This window comes from Pleurodeles waltl, chromosome 5 (assembly GCF_031143425.1).
Source record: "Pleurodeles waltl isolate 20211129_DDA chromosome 5, aPleWal1.hap1.20221129, whole genome shotgun sequence".
NCBI lineage: Eukaryota > Metazoa > Chordata > Amphibia > Caudata > Salamandridae > Pleurodeles > Pleurodeles waltl.
In genome coordinates, this window is record NC_090444.1 from 653,887,372 (window position 1) to 653,909,402 (window position 22,031).

Genomic DNA, 22,031 nt, shown 5'->3' on the forward strand with positions numbered 1-22,031 from the left:
TTGCTGCGACGCCATTTTGAGAGACTTTGATGCTTTCTCTAATCGAGAGAAAGAGACTTTAAATGATTCTTGCCCTAGAGACTTTAACTTTGATCCCTTTGCATGAAGTAGTAGTTTTTACCTTGCCGCCATGAGGCAATTGCCCCGTCCACCCTTGCCCCTTTGCCCCGTCCCATGCTGATCGAAACGGTACCCATGCTGATCGAGAAACGGTACCTGTGAGACGAAGACTTCCTTGTATGCTGATCGTAATTGGTAAATATGAAAGGAAATTGTACAATTGCATTGTGTTTCTTTTAGGTAACCAACTGCTGATTTTTGACAAGATCCCTAGTTAGGAGTTTTTCTAAATTAATGTTGCTAAATTGTTTTTGCATGAAGTCCCACATGCCGATGCTAATTTGAGGTTAGATGAGGATTCCTTCTGTTGCACGATGCAATGTGAGACCTTGTTATGCTGACTAAATGTATGCAATTAGCTCGCTACAGATTATCGTATTAGTGATTTGCATTGCCATTATCGAATGCCTTGTGATTCAAATGCTACATAGATTGCACCTGTTTCGCCGCTATGGACAGCTATTAATGTTCATTTACGTTTATCATTTGGTGTTGAGACACATTTATATTGTGCTAGCTTTGTTAATATAGGGAAATAAAATTCACTAACTTTGAATAAACTGGTGTGGTTATTCCTGACTGAAAGGTCAGGGTTCGTCGAAATGTATTCTGGATTAATTGTTAAGTGTTATGTTGAGCAGGGTATTGCTTATGTTCGTTATTGATTATTGATTTGATGCAATTGATCGATATAGAGTACAGAGAGTCCCACTTAGTCAAAAGATCCATCGGCCTAAAGAGCGTCCAAAGTACCGATAAAATACTAGTACGGACCGCTCTATCAGAAGCGGTGAGCAGAGATTCTCCCCCTGTTCCCGACTTGCATTGGACATGCACTAACTCAGAGAAATTGCAAGTGATGTGATTGAACTTTAGACACTTCTTAAACACAGGCCTGCGCAGTCCATCGTCATGACATGGCCCCTGGTGTTTCTTCTTTCTGAAAATTGTTCAAGGCTGCTTCATTGTTCACCATTAGTAACTGAATGTGTAGCTTGCTGAAGACTGTTTTTAGCAGTTTGTAGGCCTTAGTCCACAGAAGTATTGCTCTGCATTAGTGGGATCACACCAACTAAATCCTTATCACTGATTGGTAAAAGTAATTGTTATTTTTTGGCTTCAGCTAAACTGAAGGATTGAAAGTCGTTGAAAGTCTTACTAAGCATGCGTACCCACCACACTTACTTCCACACAGTACCTAAATCTCTGCAATATTGTGGAGAGAGGCAGGAGGTAGAATGGAATCTTAAGACAAACTAGGAAGGGGACATTCAATATACGACAGAAAACACGTTATCTTTAGAAATAACCTGTTCTCAGTCTCAACATTCCCAACACATTTCTATTTTTTAAACGAAAGTAAAGATGGAATGAACAAAATGGCACAGTGAACAGTTAGGCTACTCCTTGGCGCACACCTGTTGGCACCCCATTTTATCATAATTTATCTTGTGGAATGGACTAGTATTTGAAAATGCTAAGAATGCTTCAAAGAGGGGACTCACCCTGTAATTCCATCTTCCCAACATATTCCAGATGCCCCAGAGGAGATGCAACTACCTCTTAACAGTGTAGCTGCACACCACATTTGGAGCCCTCCATTCACCTGGTCTCATTTTCTGTTAATATGAGAGGGACACAGGTTTACAATTTTCATGTATGACTACCCTCGTAAAGGTAGTAAAACCTTTGATGGAAGCTGTTACAAATTCAGGTACCCTACCCTTAGTAGGATTTGGCTCATTCTAGACGTTGAGGGATTTCCTGTCAGATCCAAACCTGTTAGAAATACCACGTGACATGGAGGGAAAACAGCTATATTGTGAAATCGCCGCAGAAGACTAAAGTCATATTAATCTACTGTAAACTTTTTTTTATTTACTCCTATAAAAAAGATCCACCTCAACAATTAATAGACGGCAAGCAAAAATGAAAATAGAGAAGCTATCAGATTCAGATAATTACTGAAAATTGCAAACAAATAAAGGGATTTATTTATTTGGTCAGGTATAAATATTTCGGGCCTGATTTAAGAAAAGTGTCACTGCACCCAATGCAGCGCCACTTTTCTTGCGCCCCCCTAATGCCACCCTGTGTGCACCATATTTAAGATATGGTGCACCATGGTGGTAGTTAGGGAACTAGTGTCAAAAACATTTACGCTAATTTGACGCTTTGCAGGATTAGCGTCAAAGATGTTGATGCTAATCCCAGCAGAGCATATTGAGGCCCATTGTAAACAATAGTGTGCCTCCTTTTAATGTCTGTTCTGTGCAGGTGTTAAAAATGCCACAAAAAATGGCGCAAAGAAATCTTTTAGATTTCTTTGGCCCATTTTTATCAGTCCCCCTAACAGGGGATACATTATGCCTGGCGCTGGCATATTGTGGCCCAAGGAGTTACAAAGTGGAGCAAAGCATGCATTGCACCTCTTAGTAATTCTAGGGCTGCGATTTTGGCCTCAATGGGCCACATTAGTGTAAAACATGACGCTAAGGCGGTACTGGGCCCACTTAAATCTGGGCCTTGATTTATTACTGGAAAGACATTCTGGAAAAGGCACATAGACCACTGAAAACAGAACTTCAGGTATATAATATTTGATGCCCTATCCAAATAACAGCTGGCCAACCATTTAAAATAAGTTTGGGAATAAAAAAATGAATAACAAGGGCACTGCATATACAAGAATGAATAGGGGAAATGCTCAAGTACCGCAATGGAAATACGAACAATAAAACCAAGAGACAGCATTGATTTGCAGAGGTCAGGTATCTTGAGATGTCTGGCTAAGTGAACTTGTCACAAATCTGGATTAAAAAAGGCAATATGCATTGTAATCAAGACCACACAAGATTGGCGGTCCAAACAACAGAGTATTGAAGTAGGATATTTTTGTTAACTGTGTGACTGTTAAACAGGGTCACTCAATGAGTTAGGTGATTTATGTTATGGAATTCACACCTGTACTTGAATATTTGTCAAATAATACAATCTCATAAATACAGACCTTTGTATAATCGCCAGAGAGGAATCCTTGCTCGAATCCACTGTACATTGTCAAGGGGATAAGGAGTAGTTGACGGATATCTCCGAGTTGTCTGAAAGTGGCTAATACTGTTGTCCATACTGGCTGTTCACTTTCTTCTTTGCTCTTTCCTGCTTCGACATCTATCTGGTCCAAAAATACAGCAATAAGAGCCACAGCCAGTACTCCACTGCCTGCAGAATGGAATCAACAGAACATAAGAAATCATTTTAAATTAGCCCTTAAAGCAAAGATCATACTTTTACTGGCGTTCTAAAGTGTTGACAAACATGTCTCCACAAATCCAATTTGCCGAGATTTTCAATGCACTTGAAAGGCTACTTCGCTTTAACAAATGATGGTCATTACCGTTTGTGAATCTTACATTAAATGAGTCAGAGCTCGCTGACACCTGTACAGATGCATGTCCAGTTCAATCAGAAGGCTCATGTCTTTTGATATAATGAACTGAAAAGTTTTCTTGAGTAAAACATGCCCATTGATTGGAATCGCCTACAAGAAAACATACGACTCAATCCTAAAAAGCTCTCCTTTCCAGAATCTTCATTATTGCACCTTTTTACCTTTTTCATAATAATTTATAAGTCTAGGTATTGTGAGCTGTAAGGAGCGCTGCTGCCTAGGTGGCCAGGTTCTCACTATATATTATTATCTTAAATAAATAAATTCCAACTTTACGTTTGTAGTAAATTTAATACGGGCTTAGGTCCATGCTTAGCAAGTTTTGCCAATGAGTTAATTTACAAATGTAGACAGAATTTTAGTCAGAGGTGAGTTACATCAGAACCATCTCAACAACGTTTAAATTGATAAAGCAATATACAATTGTTGAGGTTCACCTCAATTTTCTTACATGGGAAGTTTGTTTCATAATTAAACAGAAATAATCTTTTTGTGAAGTGGGAGCCCCGATACCAAATTTTGCTTGTTTGTAGTGCCTACCTTTTGACAGGCAAGCTTCCTAGCTCCCCGTCTTCTCGACAGGAAACAACATCAACATCTCTCACACCTCTGAACACCAGTGGACCGACCACCAATGCGTCCATTTCGCCTTCACGAAGACCACTGCACACCCCCACGTCCTCTGTCCCCTTGGCAGAAGCTTGGGCAAAGTCACTGAAGCACAACTCACCAACGCACTTACTAACTCCTCCCCACTGGTTGCCACGAACGAGAATGACTCAGCACACCACCTGCACCGCTGGATCACACAATGCTTTAACAACCTAGCCCCCTCAGAGACCCCGCCAGAAACCAGCACCACAAGAAACCAAGCTGGTTCAGGACAGAACTCCAAAAGTCTAAATGCACCTGCAGAAGACTGGAATGAAAGTGGAGAAACGACAAAACCACTGAAGACCACACAGTCTACAAAATTGCAGTCACCACGCATCAGCAGCTCATCAGACCCTCCAAGAAAGCTGCCATGCAAGAACACATCAGCACCAACATACACAACAGCAAGGAACTCTTCACCATTGTTAAGGAATTCACGAACCCCGTAACTGACACCTCAGACGTTCCCCGTCTCAAAATCTCTCTGATGACCTTGCCACCTTTTCCCACTAGAAAATCTAGGACATATACGAAGGATTCAGGTGCCAAAGCCCGCACCCACCAGCACCATCACGGACCCCACCCCACACCAGATCTTGAACCACTGGGCCCCTATCACCACAGAAGACACACGGAAAATCATGAAGTCCATCCACTCAGAGGCACCTCTCAGACCCGTGCCCACATCGTATTTTCAACCAGGCCAGCGCCACCACCACACCAGAGCTCTGCCGGACTGTCAATCGCTCCATCGAAATAGCCACCTTACCATCCAACTGTAAGCACATAGAAACCAACTCACTCCTAAAGAAACCCTCCACCGACCCAAGGGATTTGAAGAATTACAGACCAGTCTCTCTGCTCCCCTTCCCATCCAAGGTAACTGCAAAAGCCATCTACATGCAACTCACAGAGTTCTTCGAAGTAAAACAGGTCCTAGTTCCCTCGCAGTCCAGATTCAGGAGCAACCACAGCACCAAAACAACCCTCCTCACAGCCACCGATGACATTCGCACCATCCTGGACCACGGAGACATGGCCACCCTCATCCTCCTTGACCTCTCCGCCGCGTTCAACACAGTCCCCCACTCCACCCTTTGCACCAAACTCCACAACGCTGACATCAATGGTAAGGCACAGGAATGGATTTGATCCTTCCTCACTAGAAGAACCCAGAGTGTCAGACTCCTGCTCTTCACCTCGGCACCGAGAGAAACTTTCTGCGGAGTACCCCAGGGATCCTCACTAAGCCCGACCCTCTTGAACATCTACACGGTCCCGCTCACTAAAATCATAAAACAGCACAGCCTAAAAATCGTATCCTATGCCGATGATACCCAACTAATCCTCTCCTTGACCAACAACCCATCAACAGCCAAGAGAAATTTCCACAACGGAATGAGAGCAGTCGCCGCCTGAATGAAAACCAGCTGCCTCAAACTCAACTCAGAGAAGACAGAGATCCTCATAATCACAACCTGTGCATCATCCTGGACTCCACGCTCTCCATGACCCGCCAAGTCATTGCCATCTCATTGTCTTGCTTCCACACTCTGCACCTACTTTGGAAGATTTTCAAGTGGATCCCCACCGAGACAAGAAGGACGGTCTCCCACGTGCTTGTCAGCAGCAAACTAGACTACGGCAATGCACTCTACTCATCACAAAGAAGCTCAAAACAAGACTACAGAGAATCCAGAATGCAGAAGCCAGACTCATCATGGACATCCCCTGCCACAGCCACATCACCGCCTACGTCAGAGACCTACACTGGCTCCCAGTCGACAAACACATCACTTACCAGCTACTGACACACACCTAGAAGGCACCGCACAACATAGGACTGGCCTACCTCAACCGCAGCTTGACCTTCTACACCCCCCCCTAGGCAACTCTGATCCTCCCAACTCGCCCTCGCCACCATCCTCAGAATCAGGAAGACCATAGCTGGAGGCAGATCCGCCTCTTATCTCGCAGCCCAGATTTAGAACACACTCCCACTAAACCTCAGACAGGCCACCTCGCTGAAGCAGTTCAGGAAGGATCTCAAGACCTGGCTTTTCGAGTGAGCAGCATGCCTGCAACAGCACCTTGAGACCCCACGGGTAATAACCCATGCCTTACAAGTGTTTGATTGATTGATATATAGCACCATTTTACTTGCAATAATCCATAAGACTGTTGGACTGCTCCTCCAAGTGTCTATGGAAGTTTTATGTCTTCAAGCACAATGGACCCTTGAAATACTCCTCCCTGTGGTCTCCTTTGAAGCAAGGGAGCCTAGAATATTCATTTTATGGATGGAAAGATCTTAGGCTCTCACTGAGGTCTTCACAGAAAAGTGGACCCAAGTAGAGAGAAACATGACACAGAGCAGTACGTTCGCGAATGCTCCACAATCCATGCTTGTTACGCAGGTATTCATTGCACAAAGGCTGTTGACACCACATTGCTTTTGGCCTCCAGACCAACACCAGCCAGATGCCAGCTCAATCACTGTGCTCCTCCCTTATTACACAGCAGTCTCTGTGGTGGAGGTGCCTTTCCAAGTGACACTAATTGGTGCTTTCCTTCATGTTTGTGGCAGCTATGTTTTGCCCTTGCAGCTCAAAGGATGGCTCACCTTTTGTGTTTTTTCCTTACCAAACAATTATATGCAATCAGTCAGAAATTAAGAACCAAAGGTTGTTTAGCAGAAGAATGTTCTCTGCTATTCATAATTTGAAAAACAATTCAACTACTAGATCTGTGTAGCTTCCTTCTCCTTCATATTTTTCCTTTCTTATGCCATTTTGAGATACATACGTTGCCTGACCCTTAATTTCAGTTCCAGAAATGATTTTGGAAAGCAATGTTCCTTGTGACTAATCTCCTGCCATCAATATGTGGTACAGGTTTACTTTCTGTTTCCTTTTCCAGGTCATCGTTTGCTTTTGGTTATAAAAAGGGCCTAACTAGCTCAGTGATTGTGTTGGAACTCTCTTGATCACTTCAGTTCATTGGTTATCAGCTCACTATCTTGCCTTGCCCAAGGTTTTCTCACTGTTGCATCAGTCGAAGTCCCTTTCCTTTGCCTGCAAACATGCCATCAGCTACAATTATTCCAACTGATAAAGAATTCTGGAAACCAGCTTAGTGGTCTGTCCTCCTGGTTTCCAGTTTTTTTACTCTGGTGGATCGGTTCCCATCCGGTCCCTGATATTACTCTTATCCTGAAAATGTCTATGTTCCTTTCAGGGTTTCTTGATGGCAGAAGGAAACAACAGGCTTGTATTTACCAAAGGAGGACTGGGATCACCAACGTCAGACCATCTCTTGACAAGGATGACCATGAGTATCATGCCTATAGCTGCTGTAATGTGCCAGGCAGTAGGCCAGAGCAAACAATTATTGGTGTGATCTTCCAATAGTTGATAGGCTTTCCTGAAAGCCTCATGGATTTTGCGACTATTCGTGCTTCAGGGCTACTGAATCTCTCTAGAAACCCATGGTGGGAGTGAGGGAACTTATGTCATAATTCTGCTTTTTTTCCAAACGCCACATAGAAGGCCTCATAGTGCGAGGCCCTCACAGGGCAGAACCGATTTTCTTAAATGTTTGGGGAGGAATCCAGTCCCCTACAGAGTCATGCAGGACTTACTTTTATTACCTTGTGAGAAAAGGTGGGCCTGCAAAGTTGTATGCCTCCTCTCCGTACTTCATTCATGTTCTGGGCACTGTGGTGAAATCTAGTGCAATTCCGAAGCCTTCATTTCCCTTTTTAAAATTGGGTATTGCCTACAAAAAGCTCACTTTTGTCTGAGAAAAGCAAACACACTATAATAAGAACTGATTTAAATCAGGTCCCAAAATTTAGGGTGCTTGTGTACATATTTTCAGTAACCATGTAATTTCAATCCCACTCCACAAACTTTTCATCAGAAGGATTCAAACTTTCATGCCAGTCTTTGGGTTTCTTTGTAACAAATCTGTCAAGGGGTAAAGTTGCCTCTGACTGGTGTCATAAAATAAGGTTTTCCATTAAAGGCTAGTCAAGAGTAAGCAACAACTTAAATCATCACCGTCAGAGTAAGTGCTAGTTTTACATTTTAAACAATAACTCTGGGAGTGGCAACATTACATTTTTCCAAGCGCAGCAAGAATGCTTCTACTGATCATGATTAAATGTGAACCTTTTTAAGAAAGAGGTTGGAAAGGGAAAATGTAGTCATATTGTCTTTATTGTTCAAGCCACTTAGTTTATCCTGTCACAGGGAGGCAGAGGCCTACTTTTAAAAACATTATTTAAATGTGTAATCGTAGATTGCGATAAACTGGGGCACATGGCATACAAACATATCAAATATCCAAAGTGGATTAGGTCAGTTGTTAAGGGAAAAATTGTCAACAACCAGGTGTTTACAATTGAAGTTAGGTTCATAGCAAATACAAGTATGAGCTACTGCAATTATGATGCATGCAATGACATTCCAACAACTTTTTTTGGCTAGCTCGATGTTCCCTTACAAAGATAAATATTGTAGGCAAGTGAATACTTCAATTTACTGCCTAAAATATGTCAGCCTAAGATTGGTTCTTCTCACCCCGATTCTCAATACTGATCCCAGCTATTGAGACCTGACTATTGGGGTGGTAGAGTGGAAACAGCCTCTTTACTCTTTTGGCAAGTGTCCATTTTCTGAGAACTCTACAACATTTAGGGCCAGATGTAGCAAGCATTTTGCATGGTGCAAACTGCGAAAATCGCAGTTTGCACCATGCAAAAAGCTGTTTGCGATGCTCATTCACAATTTGCGAGTCGGTACCGACTCGCAAATTGTGAATGCGACTCGCAAATAGGAAGGGGTGTTCCCTTCCTATTTGCGACTCGCATCGCTATGCTAAATTGCTTTGTGACCGCGAATGCGGTCGCAAAGCAATTCACAGTTACCACCAGTGTCACACTGGTGGTAACCCATTTGCAAAAGGGAAGGGGTCCCCATGGGACCCCTTCCCCTTTGTGAATGTTGCCAAAAAGGGTTTTTGCCTACTGCCTAATCTATTTTTTTTATTTTGCAACTTGTTTTCCTTTAAGAAAAACGGGCTGCAAAATAAAAATAAAAAAACTGCTTTATTTAAAAAGCAGTCACAGACATGGAGGTCTGCTGACTTCAGCAGGCCACCATCCCTGTGAGTGCAGGGACTCGCTATGGGGTCGCAAAATGCGACCCACCTCATTAATATTAATGAGGTGGGTCTTTGCGACCCCATAGCGACTCGCAGAAGGTGTCTGAGACATCATTCTGCATATGATTTTGAGACCCGGAAATTGCGAGTCGCTCCGAGTCGCAATTTCCGAGTCGCAAAACCTAGTTTTGCTACATCTGGCCCTTAATCTGTAATTCAAGCTCCTCAAGGTCATGGACATTCAATCTTTGCCATTCCTAGACCAAAGATAAAGATTGTAGTACATGTTGGCTTTTTTCTTAACTGGTAGCTATCTAGGGCTTAAACTGTGGGAGAGACATGCATGTCCCAGCATAGGCCGCTTTCCAAGTGATCTTCAGCAGTGTCACAGAAATGAACTCTAATGGGTCAATCCCATCACATCAGCCAAACATCAGCTGGATCCTAGTGGCATCTCAGGCATTTTTGGTGACTGTTTGGGGTAAATACCATAAAGAACCTTAGAAAAGACATAGGTCTATAATACATTGATAGTGAATTCATATTGACCCTTTCATATGGTCTATTAGCTGAGTAAGTACATACACCTCCGAACAATCCTCTTTTGATAAGTGGTGGTAAACACAGCTTCCCAATATCTCTAATGTCAGTTATATTCAGTGCAGGACAGATTTTAGTGCTCCATATACTGTTGTAATATGTGCGTCAATGTTTATGTGCACTGAATGCACTTCAGTTTATCTGGCAATACTTCCCATGTTGCACAGCCACATGCTGCCACCACATGCAATCTTGGAAAGGTATACTCATGACTTTAAAACTTCTCAAAGTATTCCTTATATGGATACACCTGTTTTTTCTGTCTAGTTCTGCTGTCTGATAAGGAGTGTCCAATCCATATGATTGCTGTAATACATTATGTAATTGTGGATGGATCTCCGTTCTAGTAAAATGTGGATAGATAGTTGTTTACTTGTTCATGATTTTGGCCATAACCTGAAAGATATACATTAATTGTGGCAAAATATGTTTTGCCAGACATGTATTTCCATGAGAAACATGAGGAATCTTCTCCAGAATTCCATGTCTTGTTTAATGTAGGATTAGGAGTTTGTTATATTTTCTTAGTACACTTAATAATACATGACATTAACCCTAATCTCTGGATATTGGACAAGAGCACTTCACATCTTAATTAGCAGGTCAAACACATATTGGGCGGGCCTCATTATGAACCTGGTGGTCCAATGTAGTGGTCCGACCCCTATATTACGACCGTGTGAGTAGCACCGCAGTCGGACCGCCAGCACCGCCACTTTTCATCGACACAACGGTCTGGCCGTGATCGCAGTCCTAATCCGTCAAGTCAGCGCTGCAACCAGCACCTCCATTGGGAATAGAACCCCCTTCTCCGCCAGTGGTTTCATGGTGGTAATCCCACCATGAAACGGCTGTCAGAGATGGGATGCATTTGGCATGAGCAGTGCAGGGACCCCCCCTGGACATCCCCGTTGCAATGCAGACAGTGAACTTTACGACGGGCGCTGCTGCACGCTACACACTACAGCATTGCCACCAGCTCTATTACGAGCAGGAGACAATACTGTATGCTGTTTCCCGCTTGGCCAGGGGGCGGAAACTGTGTTTCCACACGCTCACCCAGCGGAAAGTTCATAATGTGCCCGGCATGGAGGCTGCCACACTGGCGGTAACCTACCCATCGGGATTTCGGTGGACGGGCTTTTCTGTCCACTGAAGTCATAAAATGCCCCATAGTCATCGAAATTGACCAACTGACATCACATCTCAGATTATCCCTAATTCTTCCCCAAGTTTCTCTACCTGGTGGGACCTATGTCCAGGATTGGAATAGGACATTGTCAGTTTATTGTGATATTAGATGATCACTGCCAAGGGATTTGAATGTCTAAGCATCAAACATTATTTTAAGCAGTTGAGCCTGAGGTTCTACCATTAAAGCAGAAACGAAGGAAAAAGGGTACAACCCTTACAGGTTTCTCTTTGTGAAACCTATTGTACAGATATTGTACAGTTAGTACTGACGTATGTCCCTGAACTGGAGTACAACAGATCAACGCATCTGAGGAAGAACCGTTAAGCATAGGCTCTATTCATTAAGAATAGTTAAGTTGGTAATGCGATCACATTTCTGGCTATTTTGAAATTTTCATTGTCCAAGGTCATACATAAGTAAACAAAGAATTTCATACATTACAGAGCAAAAATACATATGTATCCTCTGCATGAAAGCCCAGCCTTTGGGCAAAGCTAATGCCAACTTAGGAAACTACGCGTCTTATGCTAAAGAACACATTGCCCATTTACACATTTTCAGCACATCACGTTTAGAACAATAGCTGCAGAGTACTTTCTTGCAGTTGGTTCCTAAACAGTTGCAAATAATTTCAAAACAATCCACGAAAACGTATCTCCACATTCATAATAAAATGATGAGTTACTGAAACGCTGTGAATGAGATTTTTTGTCCATCTTAAACACAGAACGTGCTCAGGAGAAAATATGCCTCAAAATAATATGGCGTCTCTTTAACTCATAGGGAACCAGGTACAATTATGTAAAGAATGTAATGTTCTGCATGGGGAATTTTGTTTCTGACTCTCAGAAGGCACTCTATACTGTAATCAATAAAGGGTATGTTAGGACTGTGTTAATCCTAAATTCCATTTATTCAACTATAATGGTATACATATGTGTATTATTATCAACAGAAGTGGTGGCAAACTTGAATAACACATTTGCACATGCCTCAGTGAAAAGTGCTAGAATCGTTGAATATACAATAAAAAGGCAGTGCAGTGAATACACGATCTACTCTATATACCTGCTAATGGTCAGCAGCCCTTATTATAATCAGTCAAATCAGTCAGAATAGTAAGATATTGATATTTTGACTTGATGCATGAATATAGTTGAGATTTGGCATGTGAGTTCTGAGGCAGGCTTCATCCAGTTACTGATACTTGAGGCTTAAACACTGACAACCGCATTGACCTAACTGATTCTTCTGTCTATGATAAAGGGAATTATGAGCATTTACATGTATATAATGCTGATGGTTCCTTGTGTGTGTGTTTGTGGCTTTCAGCTAACTCTCTTCATCTATTTGGCTGTTTTTGTGTGTTGTGTCATTGACGTTTTGCTTCCACTCACTGCACCATATAGCATGCCGCAATGGGTCAGCCTACTTCAGCCACTGGTTAACTTCACTGTGAATTAAGGCATGCTGTTCTTTCACAAGGCACATGTCCACACACAAAGTAGTTCCTTTGAGTGTCAGGGACTACTATGCTTTTTTGAGACCATAACATATTTTTAGTTTCAGTCAATGTTTTTTAAGATTAATTGGGGCCCAGCAGCTTCCCTAACAATAACGTTTTGCAAAAACCATGACATATTGCAATCCCCATGAAAGGAGACCTATTGTAACTTCCTCTGTATGCTAACTTCTGTATTAGGACTCTCTGCCAGAGGAATCACTATGCTGCTGCATGACGTCAGTAATTTCTTCATCAAAGAGGGAAACTTATATTATCAAGAATTGAGATCAGTACTTTTGCTGTAGGTTTCGGGTTATGAGCACCAGCAGTCGTGTTTGGCACCAGGACTTATTTTCATCATCAGACTTTGACCCAGAGCGAGAGAAAGGCAAAAAAGGGAGAAAGAAGGAGCAAGAGAAAAACAAGAAAACAGTGACAAATGGAGAAAGCAGGGATAAATTGAACATGCAACAACAAGATAAAAAGATGAGAAGTGTATGGTGGTGAATGAAAGAGACATGAGGTGAAATCAAGTGTAGGCATTCAGCAGTGGGGTCCTAAAAAAACTGTGGCCTCTCTAATTTGTGTTTCTATAAAACTGACTAGGAGCCGTTTTCCATGCTGGAGTCTCCAAAGTCCAAAAAAATATGAATCCTCATTGCTTAGTCAATAAAATCTCCTGTACTCCGTCCCTGTACGCCTGTGTTACCATTTTCAAGGATTTTCCCATCCACTTCTGCTGCATGGCAAGACCTAGTAGGAAGGACCTATAGCCATGGAATGGACTTAAAGTATGTGCAAACGCACCAAGCAAACCACCCTTGCCGCTGAGCAACTGATAAAATGTAAAAATGTTGTTCGTCCTGGTAAAATTTTGATAACTGCTTTGATCTAGTGCAATGGTGTCATCCTTACATTTCTGTGGGCCATGAAGCGCTTACCAGTGTAAATGCCAAGCAGAGTGTAGATCAGGGAATCTGATGGACCTGTATTATTTCCAGCCACCACTGCTACAACAGGACAATCATCTGCTCCACAATTTGTATAGTTTGAATTCTGAGGACCACCTATGGAAATGCAACGGAACACAAAACATTGCAGTTAGAGAAGTTTATTTACATTCCTGTGGCATAATCAGTGCAATATCCTTACATGGAAATCAGAGGGGACAGATTACATAGGTGGTGTTGTTGCAGTTTTACACTGACATTTCTGTATTAGTTTCATCGCACCAATGCAGGTGCTATTTGTCACCGACATTTGCGCCATCTGACAAGTGCAAAACAACATTTTCAACTGATTGATCAGTCCACGTTTTTGAGCAATTGCAGCCTAACTGTTTTAGTATTTCAGAATGCTGATGAAAATTGTCATTGATCCATTTATGTCATGCTGACCATTACTATCAAGTGAAAGGTTTCAAAACTCTAGTGAAATGCTGGGTTTATATTCAGCAGTAATTTTGCAAAATTCACGCAGGGTTTGGGTAAATTTGACAGAAGGAGTAGCCCTGGAAATCTTCAAGTCTTCGATTCTTTGAAGTGCTCTCAATTTATGCAAGCAGGGTTTGAACTTCTTGGAAAATTCTTCATAACTAAATTATGGGGCATAGAGCTTTTGCACCATGTCACTTTTCCCCAATGAGAAATATTTTTCATGAGGAGAAAACCTTTCCATGATTTTTCATTGACCTATAGGAGTGTTTTTTTCTCCTTTCTGACCCCCTTAGAGACACTTAAGTCCCGTTTCATAAAGATAAATATACATATCTATATTTCTCATTACCGGGTAGAGATTTACAATTAGGTGTAGACTTGCACTTATCCACCTCCTCGAATGAGGGGGTGGTGCCCCACTGCATTATAATGTACAACTGTAAAGTTACCACAAGTGACTTTTCACTTGTAAGTGGATATTTCTCATAGTTTATTATTTTACATATATATACGTATTTTTTAAATATATAATTTAAAGTAAAATCATTTTACTAAATTTCGATGGAACTAATAAAATAAAATGTCACACCGTATTCAAGGTTTATTATTTAATACATTATGTAAACATATTAATTAAACGTAAACAATAAAAAATTATTCACACTCACTAACATGTTTATTTCATTTTTAGTAAACTTGGTTGAATGTTATGCATATGATTAATTTAAATACTTTTAAAAAAAATTCAAAGTATTTTTTAAATAAACTTTTCTATGTTCAGGAATATAAAAAAATATCTATCTATCATTAAGATGTCAAACTAATTTAATTAATTTAGCATTAGTTCGTATAGGATATTACTTTTAAGACCATGACTCCATATTTTTTATGGCAGTGTGTTGCAGTACCAGTGTTCGGCCATGTGTGGAGCTTGGCTTGCTCCAAGGCTGAAAGTGGAGTATATATAAGCCTTTTTTACACTTTTTCTCAACCCCATCCATTTCTGAGTATGTATTACCCATTTTCCTACCACTTCCCGTGGTTCTTCCCACATTTTCCGCAAAGCAGCATACTTAAGTGTGCAGTGATATTGATAACGCGTCCAGCCCTTATAAATTACCTGTACCTGGACACGTTGGAGGTCGGTGAATATTTTAACCGAGTCGGGCTCTCCTCATCCTAAAATAGTCGAGTCATTCAGATCAATAATCAATAACTATTGTAATCGGTAATCAATACTCAATTAATAGGTCAATATAGCGCATCAGAAATCAATAACAGTTGGTATTTCGGCGCACCATGACCTTTCAGTCATGAATAACCACACCAGTTTATTAAAAGTTAGTGAATTTATTTCCCTATATTAACAAAGCTAGCACGATGTATATATGTCTCAAAACCAATTGATATATGTATATGAACATTACTAGCTGTCCATAACGGCGGAAGAAACGCAATCTACGTAAAATCTGAATAATGATACACTCTGTTATAGCATTGCAAATCACCAATATGACTAACTGTATTTGACTAATTGCATACATTCGGTCAGCATAACAAGATTTCAATTTAGCATGGTACATTGAATGAAGACCTCGACTAACCTCTAATTAGCATCGGCATGTGGGACTTCATGCAAAACGAATTTAGTCAACACAAATTTGGAAAACTTCTAGCTAGGACTCTATCAAAATTAGCAGTTGGTACCTAAAAGGAAAAATACAATGCATAATACATTTATCCTTTCATATTTACCAAATACAATCAGCATTCAAGAAAAGTCTTCGTCCTTCAGGTACCGGTTGATCAGCATGGGGCAAATTTCAAAGGGGCAAAGTTAAGGGCAAACTTCCTTGCAGCAACAAGGAGAATAGGGCAAAGTTATTGCATGGGCAAAACGGGGCAAATCAAAGTTAAAGTCTCTAGGGTGAGAATTCTTAAAGTCTCTTTCTCTCGGGTAGAGAAAAGGGCATCAGGGTGTCGTCCAAAATGGAGTCTGGCATCAGGCTTCAAACTGGCATCGAGGAAAATGGCTGACTTCTCTTTGTCCGGTGGGTTTAAGTAAGAAACATTCCAAATTCTGCAGGGTCTTCCATTGGAGGGTTCATAGGTTGGCTTCAAATTGTCCAATCAAAATTGTCTTTTACTAGCGCTCATTTATGCATACACTGTCCTTGGAGCCTTGGAACACAAATTGTATCATGGTTTGCCAATTATTTTACTATCTGTACCTTCATTGTCCGCACCTGCAGAGACTGACCTTGTATCAAAGGGGATGTAACCGGCCTAGCACGAAACCTTGGAGATAAGTGTACCAGTCAGCTCTACTGGAAAAATACAACTTCAAGCAAGAATATATGTTTCATTAGTTCAAGGAAAAATCACGCAGTTAGAATTTGAAACCAAGCAACTAGGCCAAAGCCTGTACTAAATTTAAGCTAAGCAAAACAGTTTTCAAACAAGAAATCATGGCATACATTTGCGATTATGACGGATTACTACATTTCCAATACTTCATGATTAATAAAGCTCGTTTACAAATGATGGTGAACTACCCCGAGGGCACAATTTCCCTCGTACATTATTTTCTTTACTAAAATCACACTACATTACATGTTTTGATTATACGATATATATGAATATATGTTGGACCCTCTTTTTCTGCGTCATCAATCCCTCCTCTGATGACTAATTATGTCATCACATCAAATCTACCCACAAATTTTATTCCATTAAAATTCTGTATAGTAATTTGGCACTTCAGTCAATTCCCTTTTTCTTTTAGTCCCTTTTGACTTTTCTCGATATATTTCCACCATTTTGTTCTCTATTTTCTCTTCTCTTTTTCTTTTGTTCCTTGCTTTTAACATTTTGAAAGCTTTCCATATTCCCCAAGAGCCTAATAAACAAATTAATATTATTAATATTCCCTTTACTATTTTTAGTAACAATCCGTTCCAAATGTTGCTGAGCCAACTTCCCACAGAAGCAAATCCTTTTCCAACTTTCTCCCAAACTCCGGGTTCTTTCAATTCCTTTAAATCTACACTTTCTTTAGTTAAGTTTGTAAGCATTGTTCTAATTTTTCCACTGCTATCTGGTATATATGTACAACAGTGACGTGTACCAAGCATTTTGCAAACGCCGCCATCCTTTGCTAAAAGGATGTCTAAGGCAAGCCGATTTTGAAGAGTCATAGCTCTTTCTGCAGCAAGTTCAGCATCCATCAGGATTATAACTCCTGAAAACTTTGTCAACATGTTATCCACAATAGTAGACAACTTTCGTATTTTGATTGAATTCAATATGACTCTTACTGAAGGAATCAATGCTCCAAATATATCTCCTACCACCCCAGAAGCTGTCTCCCTTTTCTGAACACGATGTGATTCAGACAGCCTTGGAAATTTCTTTAAGTCGGGTAGTTGGTAAAACTTTGGGAACACTATTCCCAAATAACACCTCCCATACCATCCTTTAGGAAGACGATAATAGGCGTTGAGTCCACAAATATAATATACTCCAGGAATAACTGGGTCTTGTCCATTCAGCATGAACGTCCACTTAGATTGAAATGCATACGTATGTTTGCATTCACTCGTTCCCACAAAAACTGTGTCATAATATGATTGAAATCTATGTATACAAAATCTTCCCACATGCAATGTATCTAAAGCTATTTTCCCTTGTGTCTTTATTGCAGCAAAAGCATAATTATCCACAGACGTTCTTTCGTGTAATTCCCTCTCTAATTTCTCCTTCATTTCATTCTTCCTATCATCAGTGCGGTCTAAAAATTCTATTTCTACTGGTGAAAGCAAGCATGTAAGGTTCTCTCTATGTGCGTGAGCTGTGTGAAAAGGTGACATCGGCTCGAAGAATTTCCTCATTAATTTGGCATAATAATCTCGAGCTATCTTACTCAGGTGCCCTATTATGGGGACATATAAAAAAGTAACATCGTAATTAGTATAGAAGTAATGAATGTCCTTTTGAGCATAAAATCTGGAAGCCACTATACTACATGTAATTCCATACGTAAGAGGCATGCTGTGATACGTTACCCCTTCCACTACTGAGGTAGGTATTTGTGTACACACATAACAATCTTTCGCATCCATGGTCTCAACATACTCACTCAGTGAGCGATAGAAAACGTTAGATGAAAGTTCCTTCTTATCATGCAAGTGTCTCTCGTCTTGCTCAAGTCTCTTCAGAGCTGTTAGTTCAGTAACAATAATAGGTATAGAAGTAGAAGCATCATTCGTTTCACTCTCATTTTTACCATGCATTCCAAGAACTATTGCTACAATGATTAGTACGCATGCGGTTATTAAGCCTATACACATGTATTTACAACACTTCATCTTACGCCCCTGTGTAGTGAAGCTGGTCATGATCCGTATAGAATCAGAAAGTTGAAGACACTTTATCAAGGCGTGTTTGCAGGTATTTACAAAGCCGAACGAGTTCAATGTTCACACAGTTTGCTTTAGCAGCTTGGTCTCTTATCGGTTAGCAGCGTTGTCTCAAAATCGGTTTCAAAGTCAATCAAGTTAGCAATGTCTTAGCCGGTTGAAAAGTCAATCAGGTGATCAATGGTTTCAATCAACAGAGTCCATAAAGTTTTTATTTCCAAAATGAAGTTCTGCCTCTTCGTTCTCAAGACTGAGGGATACGAATTCGTCTGACCAATCGTTATTGGCTACGTACGCCCACTCCGGACCGGAATACCTCCTGCTCTGTATCCTTTTTCTTTTCAATTTTGCATCTCTCTTTGATTCTTTCTCACTGGTACTTTCCTCTTTGGCCAAGTCCTTTTCTTCACTTGGTGTTGGTACCACAACAGACACTATCTTCCTTTTCTCTTTCACTCTTGGCCCTTCACTGTCGTTCAACGTTTCTCTAGTTCTTAATTTTACTGGCGATATGCTTGGTCTTCTTTTTGCACTGTGTCCACTTGATGGACCTGCAATCTCTTCTGAAGGAGTTTGAGCAGTTTCGTTCTGTTCTGCCTTGTCCCCTCCTTCTGGGGAGTCAATCAGGTTTTCCTTTTCTTTTTCTGTATCGTCTGCTTCTGGGAAAGCCCTCCTCTGATCAGGCTCTCCTGCTTCTTCACTTGTTTCGAGCCCTTTGTCACCGTTACTTTCTTCAGGCTCTTTGTCACTTTCAGCTGCTTCAGGCTCTTTGTTACCTTCAGCTGCTTCGTCGCTGTCTGAGGCTCCTCCTTGGTCTTCCCCAAGTGAATCAGTTGCTTCGTCCTCAGAGAATACTTCTCCCTCCTCTATTTCTGCCTGTTCGCTTCTAGTTCTTTTTCGCTCTGTCTCAGCGCTTGGTACTTTGTTATCAGGTACTGGCAACTTCAGCGCTTCAACTTCCTCATCTGTGGGACACAACACCCTCTTTGTGTGACTGGCGTGAATCCAGTTGGGAACTCCCGCACACTTCACAGCGGTGGTAGTAGTCAAAATTACTTGAAAAGGTCCTTTCCAACGGGGTTCCAAACACGACTTCCTCACGTGCTTCTTTATCACGACCCAGTCACCTGCTTTCAGGGCGTGTCCTGGACCTTGGATCGGTGGCAAGGTGGTTGCCTCCACCTGGTGAGAGAAAGATCGAACCACATCAGCTAGACCTTTGCAGTAGTCTAACACCATATCATCTGTAATATTCAAAAGCGCATTTGCAGGAACTGCTGGAAGTCTCATAGCTCTGCCCATGAGAATCTCGTGTGGGGACAGTCCAGTCTTTCTGTCAGGGGTGTTTCTCATTGACATTAGTACCAAAGGCAATGCGTCAGGCCATTTCAAGTTTGTTGATGCGCATATTTTCGCCATTCTTGATTTCAATGTGCCATTCATTTGCTCCACTAAACCTGATGCTTCAGGGCGGTAGCTACAATGCAGCTTTTTCTCAATGTTCAGTGCTGCACAAAGCAATTTTATTACTTCATTATTGAAGTGACTTCCCCTATCTGATTCTAAAGAGATCGGGAATCCAAAACGTGGTATTAACTCTCTCAAGAGTAGTTTTGCAACTGTGAGACTGTCATTTCTGCGTGTAGGGTATGCTTCGATCCAGTGACTAAAAATGCATACAACCACCAACACATACTTCAAGCCCACATGCACAGGCATCTCAATGAAGTCCATTTGCATCCTGCTGAATGGACCCCCTGCCCTTCCAATGTGGCTCAAATTTACTACGGTTCCCTTCCCTGCGTTCATCTGTTGGCAAATGACGCAACGGTGGCAAACTGCTTCAGCAACTTGACGGAATTTGGGGTTAAACCAATCGGTTTTAAACAATCTAATCATGGCATCCCTCCCAAGATGAGCTTGTCCATGGTAGAATCTGGCTATTTGTGTCAAAAGGCTATTTGGAAGAACGAATTTCCCTTCACTTGAAACCCATAATTCATCTAGTCTCTTTACACATTGTGATTAGGTCCACGAGAGTTTCTCATCCTCACTGACATCATTCTGTAAGGATTTCAATTCTTCCATCGTATCTATCACCTTTAGAGCAAATATTTTGCTTGGTTCGAGTTCTGGTTCACTTATCAAATTCCATTCATCCCTAAGCAATATACAGTTCAATGCGCAAAACCTTGCGACTTGATCCGCATATCCATTTCCCAGAGAAACATAATCTTGTCCCTTCGAGTGTGCACTGCATTTTACCACTGCTACTTCTCCTGGTAGTTGGATGGCATGTAACAATTCTTTTATTCTTTCACCATTTTTCACTGGTGATCCTGAAGAGGTCATGAAGCCTCTCTGTGACCACAATTGTCCGAAATCATGCACTATTCCAAACCCGTACTGGCTGTCAGTGTAAATGGTAACTTTCATCAATGCAGAGAGTTGGCAAGCTCTAGTAAGGGCTACCAATTCTGCTACCTGTGCAGAGTAAACTCCTTGAAGCCAAGATGCTTCCAAAACACCTGTTACCGTGCATACAGCGTACCCTGCTTTCAATACACCCAGTGCATCTCTTAAACATGAACCATCAACAAAAATAATTTGATCATTTTCTTCCAATCGGGTATCTTTGATATCAGGTCTTGGTTTGGTGCAAAATTCAGTCACCTGAAGACAGTCGTGCTCGATGTCTTCAGCGTTCTCAATTTCAGCATTTTCACTGGGAAACAAGGTTGCTGGATTCAACGTAGTGCACCTTTTCAGCTTCACATTAGGTGATCCCAGAATTATTGTTTCGTACCTTGTGAGTCTAGCACCAGTCATGTGCTGTGTTCGGGAACGTGTCAAAAGTATCTCAACTGAGTGAGGGACCATGACTGTTAAAGGGTGTCCCATCACTATTCCTTCACTCTGAGTGAGGCTGATACCAACTGCGGCTACGGCGCGCAAACACCCTGGCAGTGCTGCTGCGACCGGATCCAAAGTAGCTGAAAAATATGCTACTGGTCTGTTTACGCCACCATGGGCTTGGGTCAAGACAGACAAGGAACATGCATCACGTTCATGACAAAACAATGTGAAAGGCTTTGTGTAGTCAGGCATACCTAAAGCTGGAGCCCTGCACATGCATTCTTTCAATTCAATAAAAGCATCCATCTCCTCCCCTTTCAGTTCAATTTCATCCAATGCATCCTTCTGGGTCAGTTTCAGTAAAGGTTTTGCTAATGTTGAGAAGTTGGGAATCCATTGGCGACAGTACCTTACCATTCCCAAAAACTTCCTCACCTCCCTCCTCGTCTTTGGGGGACTCATTTGAAGTACACTTGTTATTCTTTCCTTCATAATTTTTCGTGACCCTTTCTCTATTTGGTGACCCAAATATTTCACCTTCTTCTGGCAAAATTGTAATTTTGAAGGAGACACCTTGTGTCCATTCCTTCCCAAATGGTTCAATAGGGCAATGGTGTCGGCTGTGCAGTCA

The 22,031-nt window shown here is 41.4% G+C and overlaps 1 protein-coding gene across 2 annotated transcripts in view; it reads right to left on the bottom strand.

The window, feature by feature from the left end:
* The window catches only part of UNC93A (unc-93 homolog A), a 476,402-nt gene that overhangs the window by 136,546 nt on the left and 317,825 nt on the right, over positions 1–22,031 (bottom strand). For both annotated transcript variants that reach the window (XM_069234531.1, XM_069234532.1), the window contains exons 4-5: positions 13,632–13,757; positions 3,131–3,342 (exon numbers count right to left, since the gene is read on the bottom strand). In XM_069234531.1, the coding sequence (XP_069090632.1) occupies positions 3,131–3,342; positions 13,632–13,757 (338 nt within the window). The remainder of the gene's footprint in view (positions 1–3,130; positions 3,343–13,631; positions 13,758–22,031) is intronic.